This window comes from Crinia signifera, chromosome 1 (genome assembly GCF_055691185.1).
Source record: "Crinia signifera chromosome 1, ASM5569118v1, whole genome shotgun sequence".
NCBI lineage: Eukaryota > Metazoa > Chordata > Amphibia > Anura > Myobatrachidae > Crinia > Crinia signifera.
Genome location: NC_139217.1, coordinates 270,246,554 through 270,261,181, shown reverse-complemented (window position 1 = coordinate 270,261,181; position 14,628 = coordinate 270,246,554). Strand labels below are relative to the sequence as shown.

The window sequence follows — 14,628 nt, the reverse complement described above, 5'->3', positions numbered from 1 at the left end:
TAACCCCGAACAAAAGGGACCAGTGCGCAGGGACTACAACAAAACAGAACAGTGGTTTGCAATTGCTTCTCAAAATGTTTGGGAGCAGGTTAAAGGTGTCCATACACGGTACAATATTCCCATGTTTTGAACTAGATCTCATCAAATGCAATTTGCGTGCTATGGAGACCTAGTTCAAAAAGTACAGGCTGCAGAGACTATGGGCCTTATTCTAGTTTACTCTTTCTGACAAAATCCTTCTTAGATGGACAAAATCATGTGCACTGCAGGGGGGCAGATGTTACTTGTGCAGAGAGAGTTAGATTTGGGTGGGGTTTTACTTCAAAGTGAGATCTATATTGCAGTGCAAAAATTAAGCAGTCAGTATTTACCCTACACAGAAACAAAATAACTCACCCAAATCTAATTCCCTCTGCACATTTTACATCTGCCCCCCCTGCAGTGCACATGGTTTTGTCCATCTAAGAAGGATTTTGTCAGAAAGAGTGAACTAGATTCAGGCCCTATGTGCTGTGCGATGGGATGCCTGCGGGAGAGCGCATCACACAGTCACAGTGTATGGGCACCTTTAGACTATTACTAAGGAAAACATGATCATGGCAACTGCTACTACTGTTTGTAAGAAAGATGATTGGGCAGTGAGTAACCTCAGCGAGTTAAGTTGTCTGATATATAATATGTTCCTAAGGTGTCAAACTATGTCAAATATGTAGAAAACAATCTCTTTTTTTCGTGGAGAGTGTTATATGAATTTGCCCCCTGAAAAACAATCAGGTTCACATGTGCACTTTAAAGAAAAATATATACAAATGAAATATGTTTGTTGTAATTGCTGTATAAATACACTAAGAAGCTTTTGATAACAAAATAATATTTTATTAAACATAGAAAAGTTTTTACATAACACAACAGCATATTAACTTTTAGATGTACCAATGTGGTTCTAGGGATACGGTCACTAGGTCGACAAGCATTGGGTCGACATGGGGGATTTCACTTTTTTTGAGCAGACATGTGCCAACAGGCGGTATTTCATGCCCTACCATCCACTAGGGGGTGGTGGGAGAGTAAAATGGTGTGCCGAGCACAGGGAGGCACCATGCTTAAAGCATGGCGCGCCATGCCAGGGGAGTGGTGCTACGTTTCAGTGTCCATGTCGACTGTGTCAAAATTCGGGCCAAAAGAAAAAGTGAAATACCCCACGTTGACCTTTTGCTTGTCGACCTAATGATCCTGTCGACCATCATGCTGTCTACCCAATGATCCATACCTGTGGTTTTGCCGGACCCAGAATATCAGCCATACTATATGTGTAATGCTAAGCAATACAATTTGCTCAGTTACATGTTATTGGAGAACTTCGCAAAGATCTGCTTTCTCTGTGCAGCTGTTAGATATTCACAAGCTTCCAGTAGATTTGCTACAATTATAGTCTGTTGGATAGTTTTAGCTTTCGCCCATATCCGTCCATTCATGCCAATAACCATCTCCATTGGGAAAACATTCATCAGTTCCTGAATAATCTCATTCTGAGGTGTTAAAAGTCTGAAATGAGAGGTATAAAAATGTAAAATTACATACTGACATTTTTACCTAAATCATTGTAAAAGCGCAAATAAAGACAGTAAGATATTAATGTATATAAAGCTATGTGTAAGCTGAAAAATATATGCTAAATAGCTAAAAGGGTATATATGTAACTAAACCGGTCCACCATACTTCATGTCGTAACCCTACAGTAGGTTGGCAAGTTTAAAGCATGTGTTATCTCTAACAATCTGAGGGGCTGACAGGCTTCCAGGCTTCCGTTTCAGGAGGTCTAACATTTTGTTGTTTATGGTGTAATAATACTACTCCAAATCTGTAATGAGTACTTAATCCACTGAGTAGTTAGCATTATCAATACTTTTACTCAATGGTAAATAGCAATATGATGCTGGAAACTCCCCAAAATGGACAGCCCATTTAACAGAACCACTTACCTTACAGGCTTTTTTTTCATATACCAGCTCTAGCCACCGATTGGCCACCCATCCTCTGGCTGCTCCTAGCTAGACACTTATATGTGCATTTTAAGAGCTAGATTAATGGAGCCAGTAAGTGACTGCATTAACAAAAGATAACCTTTACAGCCCACATCAATCCACCATCTTCTCCATGTAAGCTTCATGTACCTACCTGCCCATCAGCAAGACATAATCATCAAGAGTTCAACACTCTACCCCTTTCCCTGCACCAGAGTCTCCCAGATAACACATCTATAGGCAGACAGGAAAAGTGCTAGCTGGGCTGGAAGGTGTCACTCCAGACATGCCCTTCACCAATTACAGCACTAGGACTCAGGAGAAACTCATTTTATTTGTCATGACAACTTTGTGTCATGCGCAAAACCCAGGCTGTGATTTTATAGAGGTCTATGATTCCTATATAGGCCTTGTTTTCTCAGACACCATCCTACTAAATTCAATTGTGGCATCTATTAGCCAAAATGTTTGGGACTTTGTGTTTTCTACAGAGCAATGGGTACTCTTTACTTAGCACGGCGCCCATCGCGGGCATTGAATGCACTAAAAAAATCGGGTGCGACGCGATGCCCGCGATTTCCCATAGGGAACAATGTTAAATGTCTCAATTGACACGATTTTCCTGTTCAATGCCTCAATTGACCCGATTTTTCCATAGGAAACAATGTTAAATGGCCCACAGAGGCCAAATAGGCACCCTGAAGTGTGAAATGGCCCCCACAATTGTTAACGCCACCCCACGATCAACGTCAACCCGAAGCGTGGCGAGCGCAGCGAGCCCACGAGGGGCGGCGGTACGCGTCCTACGACCTTTTCATACCCCCACTATCCACGTCGGCGTGGAGTTGAGAATAGAATAGTGTGGCGAGCCACCGAGCCCGAAGCGTGGCGAGCGCAGCGGATACCTGTGAAGCCCGCGAAGGGACGCGTTTACCTGTGAAGGTATCCGCGTCCGCTCGCCACGCTTCGGGCTCGGTAGCTCGCTGCGCTCGCCACACTATTCTATTCTCAACTCCACGCCGACGTGGATAGTGGGGGTATGAAAAGGTCGTAGGACGCGTACCGCCGCCGCTCGCCACGCTTCGGGTTGACGTTGATCGTGGGGTGGCGTTAACAATTGTGGGGGCCATTTCACACTTCAGGGTGGCTATTTGGCCTCTGTGGGCCATTTAACATTGTTTCCTATGGAAAAATCGGGTCAATTGAGGCATTGAACAGGAAAATCGGGTCAATTGAGACATTTAACATTGTTCCCTATGGGAAATCACGGGCATCGCGTCGCACCCGATTTTTAGTGCATTCAATGCCCGCGATTCTTTTACCTGCGATGCCCACGATCAAAATCGTGGGCGCCGTGCTAGGTAAAGAGTACCGAGCAATGTTTTAAATGTATATTTAAAGCTACATTACACTTAAGATTTTACCAATGTTTCTCTTTAAAGTCAAAAGCCAGGAAAGATGAACAGCAGGAACCGCCATTCAAGGGAAAACTGCGCCATGTAGCAGCCACAATGGATCTTGCTAGGGGAAGGGGACATTGGTGAAAAACTTTATGCAGAGGGCTGTACAAGTACTGTTAATTGCCTCATTTTTCCCAACACTGCCTGTGCTCTTTCTCTGCTTATTGAATGAATTGTTATTGGAAGAGGAGAAGCTAGTTTTAAGTCTGTATCCATGAAATATTCAAAGTAGCTCCAAGTATTCACTTTTCAAACAGGTGTCGGACTAATAGATATCAAATATTCTTACCTTCTTACTAATCCCAAGGAGACTTTAAACATGAGGCCATCTTGTCCAATAACACCCTTTCCATTGGCTTTCCCAGAACTGTCTATACATGCCAATTCCGGTTCCATGTCTTTATTGGCAACAATGAACTGACCATAAATTAGATCTCCGACCTTCAATAAAACAATACATATTATATAACATTGCAAATACTGTTTGCAAATAAGTCACAACCACATTAGCCTCAGTGCGCATTGGAGGTCGGATGGGGTGCACATAAGATAAATCGCATGTGCAGCACAGAGCCGGGCAGAGGACGCCATAAACAGACGGAGAGGAGCGACTGGCAAATAAAAAAAAATATATACAAATGAATGGGCAGTCACTGATTGGCTGAGAGCTCTCAGTCAATCAGTGACTTACCATTTATTTGCATGGGTATTCGTTTGCGGCTCGGCTGCCGGCTTTCCCTGCCTCACTCTCCGTGAGCCCCTCCGCCTTTAGCTCCCCAGGAGTTGCATGTGATAAATCGCGTTGCGATATATCACATGCAAAACTTGGCATATCACATGCAAAACTTGGCACATCAACTGCCTAATCGTGTGTGAGCCCTCTCGGGGAGCTGCCAGAGAAATCAGGACAAGTCAGCCTAATATATGGGGGCCTTTAACACACAAAAGTAAAATCTCTTAAAAAACACAGTTGTGGTGGATTTTAAATGTTGAAAAAGGGATTTTTGTAAGAACTTACCGTTCGAATCCCTTTCTCTGATATGGTCCTGGTGACACAGCTTCACATTGGGATGTAGGAGGGTCCGCAGGAGCCAGGCACCTATCCTAAAGCTTTTGGAGGGTAGGCTCCTCCCCTACTGCATCCCAGATTCCTCAGTTCAATCTTTCAAAGCCACTGGAATACATTAACTCAGTACAAACACCTGCACATATTATATGCACAATTTTAAATTTAACTTTTCAACCAATTATAACATGAAACATCATGAACACTGGCATACTTACTGAGCGTAAGGGAGGGATCGCTGTGTCACCAGGACCATATCAGAGAAAGGGATTCGAACGGTAAGTTCTTACAAAAATCCCTTTTTCTCTTTCAATGGTCCTGGTGACACAGCTTCACATTGGGACGTTCCAGAGCCGGTCCTTTTGGGTGGGTACGCTCAGGTCTGCAGTTTTCATCACTGCTTGCCCGAATGATGCGTCCACCGACGCGAACTCACGGAACCTATCGAATTTGGCAAAAGTATGAACAGAAGACCAAGTGGCAGCCCTGCAAACCTGCTCAGCTGTTGCCCCATGTCGAACCGCCCAAGAGGTGGCAACCGACCTGGTGGTATGCGCATTAATCCTGGCCGGTACAGGCCTACCAACTTTAGTATATGTAAACGCAATAACAGAGCGCAACCACCTAGCAATGGTCTGCTTAGAAGCAGGCCAACTAAGTTTGTGTATGTCATACAAACCAGTAAAGTATCAGTCTTTCTGACACTCTTAACTCTGTCCACATAAACGCGCAAGACGCGCACAACATCCAAATTCCTTAATTTGTCCCTTTTCCTAACAACCCTCTGAGGGTTGAAACACAGGCAGAACAATCTCCTGATTTAGATGAAAAGCAGAGACTACTTTTGGTAAAAATCTAGGGGTACTGTCCGAAAGGCAGCCCTATCATCGTGACATATAAGGGAGGAAGACTTGAAGAACAAAGCAATCAACTCCGATATATTTTTTTTTTTTTTTTTTTTTTTTCCTTGACGCCACCGCCAACAAAAATACCAGCTTCCCTGAAAGGAAACTAAGGTCAACCGACCTTAACGGCTCAAAAGACGCCTCTTTAAGGTACTCCAGAACCAGAGATAATTCCCCTGGCGCTACTGGTTGGTTGTAGGGAGGTTTCAATAGATAAACCCCCTGCAGGAAGGTCTGTACTTCTGGTTCTAACGCAATCCTTCTTTGAAAAGAAAAATTGACACGGTCGAGATATGTACTCTGAGTGACTGAAGGCCTAACCCAGAGGAAAGGCCCTCCTGTAAAAAACTCCAACAATTTAGCCATTTTAAATCTCGATGTGCGTGACCTCTGTCTTACACACCACCAAATATAGGTCTTCCAGGCCCCAAAATAATTTACAGAAGACACTGACTTTTTGGCTTTCCTCATTGCGTTAACCACCGCCTTTGAGAATCCTATATTCCTCAAAATGGCGTTTTCAACAGCCAGACCGTCAAAATTAATCGAGCTGAATCCAGCTGGTTGAACGGTCCTTGTTTTAGAAGGTCTGACCTCAGATGTAGACGCCACGAGTCCACAGAGAATCTCTGAAGCCTCGAGTACCAGGATCTCCCTGGCCAATCTGGGGCCACTAAAATTACTGGAATTGTCTGGGCCTGTATTGTTTTCAACTCTCTTGCCAGCATTGGAACTGGCGTTAAATCATAAAGAAGATTCCCCTCCCAGGGGATAGTCATGGCATCCACTGCTTCTGCCAGTGGATCCCACGTCCTGTCATACAACCTGGGTACCTGATGGATGAACCTGTATGCCTTCAGGTCCCTATCCGGGGTTTCCCCCTTATTGTAATCTAGTGGAATACTTGTGGATTCAGCCTCCATTTTCCTTCCATCAGTTTCTCCCTGCTCAGGAAGTCGGCCTCTATATTCTCCACTCCTGGTATGAAGATTGCTGATAATGCTAGAACATTCTGTTCCGCCCACAAGAAGATTCGGGACACTTCCCACATGGCCAGATTGCTGTGTGTGCCTCCCTGGTGATTCAGATACGCCACAGCTGTGACGTTGTCGGTCTGAATGCCTAAAAGGGAGCTCTTGTAATCTTTTCTCCCGCCAGAGAAAACCTCTTCCACACAGCCCTCAGTTCCAAGATGTTGATCAGTAAGGCAGACTGTAAAGTATCAGTCTTTCTGCTCTAAAGTCCACAAGCCCTGCAGACGCAGGTCCACGACAACTGCCCCTCAGCCTCTGAGACTGGCGTCGGTAGTGACTACCACCCAGCTCCAGGACTGCAGGGACCGACTCCCCCGAAGGGAATCCACCTCCATCCACCATTTTAGGAAGGATCGAGTTTCTGAAAACAACACCATTTGTTCTGACCTCATGGTCTGAGAGTTCCCTGTCCGCTGGGACACTCTAGAGTGGAACCTGGTGAACTGTAACGTCTCGAAAGACGCCATCATCTTCCCCAGCAGTTTGAGTCACCCCCATACTGCTGTGCTCTGAGACCCTAGGATCTCCTGTACCAAGGCAGCCAGATCCCTGGCCTATGCCTCTGGTAGAAACACCCAATGCAACTGGGTATCCAGACCAATCCCCAAGAATTGGAGTCTGTGACGGCACCGATTGAGATTTTTGTAAATTTAAAAGCCAGCCGTGAATCTGCAAAACCTGATGGTTTCTGCCAAGTGACTCTTCACTTGTCTGCTGACTCCGCTTTAAACCGCAGGTCGTCCAAAAATGGAATAACCATGATTTTCGTCAGTCGAAGCACATCCGCCATTTCTGACATTATTTGGTGAATACCCTTGACGCTGTGGCCAGACCAAAAGGCAACGCCTGTAATTACAGGAGAAGGTCTCCTATTGCACACCCCAATAGTTCCGGGTGGATAGGAACCTGCAAGTATGCGTCCTGGACCTTCATGGACGCTAAAAATTCTCCCTGGTCCCGGCTTAGCAGCACAGACCGTAGAGACTCTATTTTGAAATGGTCTACCCACAAAAAGCTATTAATGCCTTTAAGTTTAGGATCAGCTGAAAGACCCGTCTGGTTTGGGCACCAAAAACAGAGTGAAATAAAAGCCTTTTTTCCCTCCGCTCTGGGGACCGGGACTACCACACCCTTCTCTAAAAGAGAATGAGCCGCTCCCAAGAGAGCTGTACGGAGCCGAGCCTCCTTTGGCAGTGGTGTAGGAATGAACCTTCTCGGTGGAAGAACTTTGAAGGGAATCTTTTAACCCTGGGTTATATTTCTAACCCAAGCGTTCCGGTCTTAACAGTGCCCCTGCGTCTCTGAACAGTGACAGACGTCCCCCCTCCTTAAACACCGCCGGGCAAAACCCCTGGCAGTATGCGGAGGATTTTTCCTCTCCTATGGTTTCTTATAAAAAGAACCAAATTTTGACTTTGGGGCCTTGCCCCTGGAGGACTGAGACTATCCCTTAAAAGACTGTCCTCAAAAGGACGCACCTCCTCTAGGGGAGGGCCGAAAGGATGGCCTGAAAGCAGAAAACCTTGATGTCTGCTTTGGCTGCAGGGGTAGGCAGGAAAGTGCTTTTTTCCACCTGTGGCCTGCTTATTAATCTCTTCCAGTTGTAAACCAATAACAGCTTTCCTTTAAAAGCAAATGCCTCTAAGCCTTTTTAGACTTGTTATCTGCCTTCCAAGCTATAAGCCAGAGCACTCTCCTGGCATTCCAAACACTGAGGAAACTCTGGCAGCCATTTTGAGAGCTTCCTGCTCAGCCTGCATCACATTTCTGCAGCAGCATTATACTTCTCTGCCTAGTAACAACACACAAAAGACAGTATGTCAACTAGAGCACAGGTCACTGACCCACCAATCCTGGCCTTAGAGACCCAGACTGAAGCCAATCAGAGGACTTGCTTGCTTGAAGGCTTGCACTGGTAGCACAGTTGGTTTTTGACAAGTATACCACAGAAGCCTCTACCACTGGAACTTTCTCCCAGAGGTCTGCATGATCCTCAGGCATGGGATACAGGCTTAACCATCTATTTTGGCATCTAAAGCCTTTTGTCAGGGGTTTTCCAATAAATCTTGTAAACCCTTGTCTGCAGAGAGATATCAGGGGTTTTCCAATAAATCTTGTAAACCCTTGTCTGCAGAGAGATATCATTTCCCTCACGCTGTCTCTTAAAAACAACCTTAGCAGGAGTTTTTTACTTCACAGACAAATTCAATGCCTGTTTACAGCAGTAATCAAATCCTCCACCCCTGAGGGTGAGGACTCTTCAGAAACATCACCCTGAACCCAGGGTATGTCTGTGTACTCTCCCTCCTCATCAGCAGCTAATAATGGCACTGAATCAGACCTTTTAGGGGTCCCCCCAGAGTAACCATAAAGCTTGTCAAACAAGTAATTTAAACCTGCTGATTCCCATAGCAGTATCCTGCATGACTTGTATAAGTCAGGATCTGTCTGGGTCCGAGGCAAAGAGCTGGCCGGACTGCTGAGAGAATGGCCCTGGTCTAGGGAAATTACCAGCCATCACTCTGCCTGTCCAGTAATGCACCAAAGCATTTTCCGACCTGTCTCAGGGACTTAACCCTCGCAAGGTCCGATGCACTACCCTCTGGGGTTCACTCCCCATGGGTTTCACAGCAGCGCATAAAATACAAAAGCCCCCCTTAGGGACAAATTTCAGTGTACAACCACTGCAAGCGCTCATTGCATTAAAGGCTCCCTCCCCCAAAACCACAGACTGTTGCTCAGACATGATGTTCTCAATAACACAGTCACAGCATTAAATGTACATACATTATATACAGTGTACTCAGCCACTTAGCTTTCTGTAGTCTTCAGAATGGGGAAAGCGAAGCCCAGGAAATCCAATCACTCTGTCAGGATCAGTAAGCCAGCTCAGCTCCGCTGCAAGCGTTCTGAATGGCGCCAAAAACAGAGTGAGGGAAGGGACCAAGTCCCTGCTGCTGCGGGGTCTGTGACTTTTGGCGCCAACTACCCCCAGACAGCCGCTCCCATTGTAGGATCTCCTCGTTCCAGTATCTCCCCCTCAGCTGGGGACCACTCGGAACATGCCTGTAACAACACTGCTGTCCTCTCAGTATAGGAGCTCAGTGTGTAAGCTCCGCAGAAAATGGCCGCCGCCATCACGGAGCGCCTGTCCCCCATGATCCCCACCTAGCGTGAAGCCGGTTTCAGAGCGCTCCGGAGCCCAGGCAGCTTCTTAAAAGAAGCTGTAAGCGCTGCACAGGGAGGCCAGACAGCGTCTCCCTCGTGCACAGTGAGCTGACAGGACTCGTTTCTGTCAGCTCCTGCTGCGCTAGCAGTGTGAGGATTCACTAATGAGAATCCTCACACTGTGCCTACCTAGCTAGTGTAGAAGTTAATAAAATAATAAAAACCCTAACTAACTCTACTCCTTCGGCTGCTCCAGCAGCCCTTTAGAATAGCACCCACTCCAGTGGGCACCTAACACGAACTGAGGAATCTGGGATGCAGTAGGGGAGGAGCCTACCCTCCAAAAGCTTTAGGATAGGTGCCTGGCTCCTGCGGACCCTCCTACATCCCAATGTGAAGCTGTGTCACCAGGACCATTGAAAGAGAAATATAAATATTCAAAGATTTTTGCTTTCACATAACAGGTAAGCTCAGGAAAGAGCTTACCACAATACCAATTATCTTTCATACACACTAAGCAATTTTTCAAGCGGTTATTCAGAGTTAATTTGTGATGTTCAAATTCACAAGCCACTCGATTATCAAATAACTGCGGGTACTTATGTATTAGTAGGGCACCCAATTAGCATACGTACGGCACCATAGGGAAATCACATCGCATTTTCCTGTGTAATTTATTCACTGCTCTCTGTCCTTGGGCGGTGTGATGCCATTTAATGTACTATACACTTGCATGACATACAATGGGATTTAAGCACCCCCCCACTATCTACGCCACCCCAAAGCATAGCAAGCCCCGCGAGGGGCAGCGGAACGCATCCTCCCGACCTTTTCATACCTCCACTATCCGCATCGGCTTAAAGTTGAATTTATATAGTGGCGAGCCCCGCGAGGGGACGCAGAATACACGTAACGTAATCCGCCGCCGCTCGCCACGCAATGATAGTGGAGGGGTGCCTAAATCCCATTGTATGTCATACAAGTGTATACTAAATTAAATGGCATCGCACCCTATAAAATCGAATGCGATTTTATGCGCAGTGCGATCGCATGCAATGCAATGCAATTTTTGTACGCAAATCAAATAGCTTAGCAAATACATAAGTACCTAACAGCGCATTCAGTACAGATCGTAATATGAACAAGCCAGAATAGCGACAGAAAAAGCAAAAGGATCGAATCGCAATTTGAGTGACAGGAAGTCAGCATTTTTGGGGGTGGTAACCATCAGTTTTCTGGAAGTGACTGGAAAAAATGCAAGCATGCCCATGCGTTTTAAGGGAGGGTCTGTGATGTCAGCGCTAGCTTCGATCAGCCTGTAGTGGAAGTGTCACTTACATTTGTGTAGACTAGGAAAACCATTAGATGGTTCTTGAATTGTGCATGGATGTGTGACAGGATAGCAAATACTGGAGCAATATTTTTACAATTCACTCGCAGTCATCAGCAACTTTGCAGATGAGCAATCATATCTGAATCAGGCTCTCAGCTCAGATTCTTATTGTATATAGCAGACATATACTGCAAGTGTTTCTTCAACATTTACACAGTGATAATAAAGATTACAGAATTTACTGAGGGATACTTCATATATTTTGCAGGGAAATAGTTGTAGTACTACTGGTAATAGTTGAAGCATGCAGTATAAGTCATGCTGCAGTCTAAGGGGGGTGTTCAATCTGTGCCGATATTTCCTGACAGGGGAAATATCGGCACTTATCTATTCAATGCTGCCAATAATGACAGCATTGAAGGGTGTTAGATCTGACTTTTTAAAGTCGGACCTGTTTTGTTGGAATGGGCTGCAAATTATCGAATTCACATACCTTTTTATGACACTGCACATGTGCACGCACGGTGTTAGTTTCCAAGATCAGGTCGAGAACAGGGTGAAAGCATCGGAAGAGGGAATGAGAGAGATTCCTCCCACTACTATTCCTCTATAGTTTAAAATGAGTTTACACCATCTTTAGAAGGTTTAAACTTACACGGGCCAACTCTAAAAAGCTTTTCTTTATAGGGTTTAGTAACATAGGAGTCATAAATCTGTAGTTCTAATTAGCATACTGCACAATGTTTAAGACATGTCCTGCATTACTGTATGTTATCAGTACATAGCCGCAAACCATATAATTATGGCCAAACTTCAGTTTCTACTTATTTTTATTGAAAAAAAAAAAGTTTTATACATCGGCACTTGAGGATTTCCTTCATAGAGGTCTTCTTTCAAAAATGTAATCGAAAGGGAGCACAATTGTAAGGAAAAAAGGTACAAGGAAACTTACCTTTACGTTTGGTCTGTTCTTTTTAGTGGCACCTTCAAAGGCTAAAAATGATAAAGATGCTTGATCACTGCCCCCAACATCAACTTTGAAAATATCTCCCGACTTAGTGGTGACAATTCCAATAACATGGTCCCCTTTCACAGGGACATACTACAAATAAAAGACAGGTGGATGTTAGAACAATAGGACAGGAGAACAAGTGTCCTGCAAAACAACTGAAAATGTTCACTAAAGGCCCATACACACTGGGCAATTTTGAGCTGAGTTCAGTTTCACCGTTTGAGCTGCTTTCAGCTCAAAAGCCACCCAGTATGTATGGACAGGCGTTGAGTGCTGATGCGCACTCCCGCACCATCGCCGCTGTTCAGTCTGCATCCTGCTATGAAAAAGCACTGAGCTATTTCCAGCCCAGCTATTTTAGCGATCATTGCTGGGCAAATACTCTCAGTGTGTATGCACCTTTACTCTATTGGGGATCTGTAAGTCTGTGAGACCCAGGCATTGGCATAATTCCAGTGAGTGCCCAATGTTTTAAAGCAGCATTTTTTTTTTAAATGTAAAACCTCTTTTAAGTATTATTGTTGTAAAACAACTGGTAGACTCTATGCCATGGAATCACACCAATGCCTGCTTCTCAAAGACTATTACGTTTATCTCAATGTTCCAATATTTCTGCCATCCCAAATATATCCTTAACCGTTTATACTGTACAACCTGAGGTCTTCGCCACCACCACCACCAAATACCATCACTGTCAATAACTGACAGTTTAGTGCCGCCCTGTGTCTGCCATCCCAAACTTGAACTACACACACACAGTATGGGTCCAGCACATGTGCAAAATACTGAATGTCAATACTTTGTGCTATGCATCGTAGATATGTCGGGACTGAAATAATATTGTTTATATCACTCAGTGATTATGCAATGAACAACAAACAATGAGCAGGGGGCCCGATGATGTCGCTGAATTATATCATTCCGTATGTACGCACATATCGTTTGGCAAAGAGTTCAAAGCTGATGATATTGCTCATGAAGCGAGTCATCCAGTGTGTATCGGTCTTTAGTCCCAGGTTGTTTCCTTTCACGTATGCAGAAATCCTGGGTTGCTGTGAGTATATGTGCGATAGATACGTGTGAAAGGGGTATATGTATAGTTGTAGCTATAAAAGAACCGTTGAGTTTATTTAAAGTTTATCATTATTGTAGGGAATTTGGGCTGAAAGCAGCATTTAATAGGATCCGACCACTTGATCCGGTATAGTGTATACATTTCTCACATGTAAACACAACGGGTGTGGTATAGGGATCCCGAATGGCTGGACTCAGACAGCATGGCGAGCGCAACAAAGCTCCTTGTGGACTCGCTGCAGGCACGGTGGCTCGCTACGCTTGCCACCTATTCTATTCTCCCTCTATGGGGGTCTTGGACCCCCACGAGGGAGAATAGCCGGTGGCTGTCGGGAACACATTTGTCGGTGTTTTAACGTTGGGTAAATGCCTGTTGGGATCCCGACTGTCGGTCGTGTGGTATAAATACCAGACGGTCGGGATTCCGACAGTCATTACTCAGCCGTTGGAATCCCGACTGCACAGCAGGGGGAGCGCAATGAAGCCCCTTGCGGGCTCGCTGCGCTCACCACGCTGCGGGCACGGTGGCGAGCTGCGCTCGCCACCTATTTTATTCTCCCTCTATGGGCCACCTATTTTATTCTCCCTCTATGGGGGTCGTGGACCCCCACAAGGGAGCAGTCGGGATTCCGACATCGGAGTAATGACTGTCGGAATCCCGACTGTCGGAGAGCCGTCCGGCACCCACAATCGGAACCCCGTCCGGCACCCAACACAACAGCACCATTACCAATCAGCATAGCATAGCAGCCAGCAAGTACAAGTGATGGAGCATTGCAGCCAGTCTTACTGCAAGTTATATACATATACTATGTGAGGTCTCCTGGTGCTATTACCCTCTTCTGCTGCGAGTCCACCCAGTACACGGAGGGCTCCCGGTGCCGGAGCAGTCCGCATTTGGTGACCTGTAGATCCTCTCCCAGCCGCCTCAGCCCGGGACCAGACACCACCCGCAGCCGGCCGGAGGACGCGGACGGAGTGAGGGAGAGCGGGGCATCTGCGGCCTCGGCCGGGAGTAGGAGCACATCGCCCGGTAACACGATCTGCCCCACCGCATCCATCACTGCAACCGCCGCAGAATTAGACGACATGCTGCCGGCCGGCGTGGCCTGTACAGCGGCAACAGCAGCGGGAGGGGGCTGTCCAGGAAGTGGTGACTGTGACAACTAGGGAGGGCGGGGGACTGGGGGGAAGACTTGCTCTGTGCGGGGAGGAGGCGGCAGTGCTGGCAACCAGCTCAGCTGCCAGTCTCAAAAATGCTGGTTCACCTCTCTGTGTCTGCGGTAGAGATGGGCAAAACGGCTCACTGAGCGGACCCGGGTCGGTCAGTGAAAAGATCTAGATCCTTTGGGCGGCTCTGCGGCTCAGTTTGTGTAAAAAAGCCAGTTATTTATGGTTTGAGTTAGTGTACCATACCTCCCAACATGACCCTTTCCAGGAGGGACACAATGCTCTGTTTCTGGACTTCCCTCTTAATGTTTGATTGTTATTACCTGTGTGGAAACACCTTTCTTACCCATTTACCTGTTTAGAACAGGTAATACATACCTCC

At 46.0% G+C, this 14,628-nt stretch overlaps 1 protein-coding gene across 1 annotated transcript; it reads right to left on the bottom strand.

The window, feature by feature from the left end:
* Positions 1-854: 854 nt before the first annotated feature.
* On the bottom strand, positions 855-14,300 carry EXOSC3 (exosome component 3). The gene is made up of 4 exons (XM_083183848.1): positions 13,913-14,300; positions 11,943-12,092; positions 3,774-3,925; positions 855-1,545 (listed from the first exon to the last, which is right to left on the bottom strand). Exons 1-4 carry the CDS (start codon positions 14,165-14,167, stop codon positions 1,341-1,343), a joined length of 762 nt encoding a protein of 253 aa, XP_083039974.1. The 5' UTR covers positions 14,168-14,300; the 3' UTR covers positions 855-1,340.
* Positions 14,301-14,628: the final 328 nt, after the last annotated feature.

Bases quoted from the DNA above. Each gene is read 5' to 3' on its own strand.
- EXOSC3 (XM_083183848.1), bottom strand. From the start codon at position 14,167: ATGTCGTCTAATTCTGCGGCGGTTGCAGTGATGGATGCGGTGGGGCAG. The intron at 3,926-11,942 runs GTAAGTTTCCTT...GTTTTATTGAAG, and splicing joins AGAACAGACCAAACGTAAAG to GTCGGAGATCTAATTTATGG. The intron at 1,546-3,773 runs GTAAGAATATTT...CTCTCATTTCAG, and splicing joins TCCTTGGGATTAGTAAGAAG to ACTTTTAACACCTCAGAATG.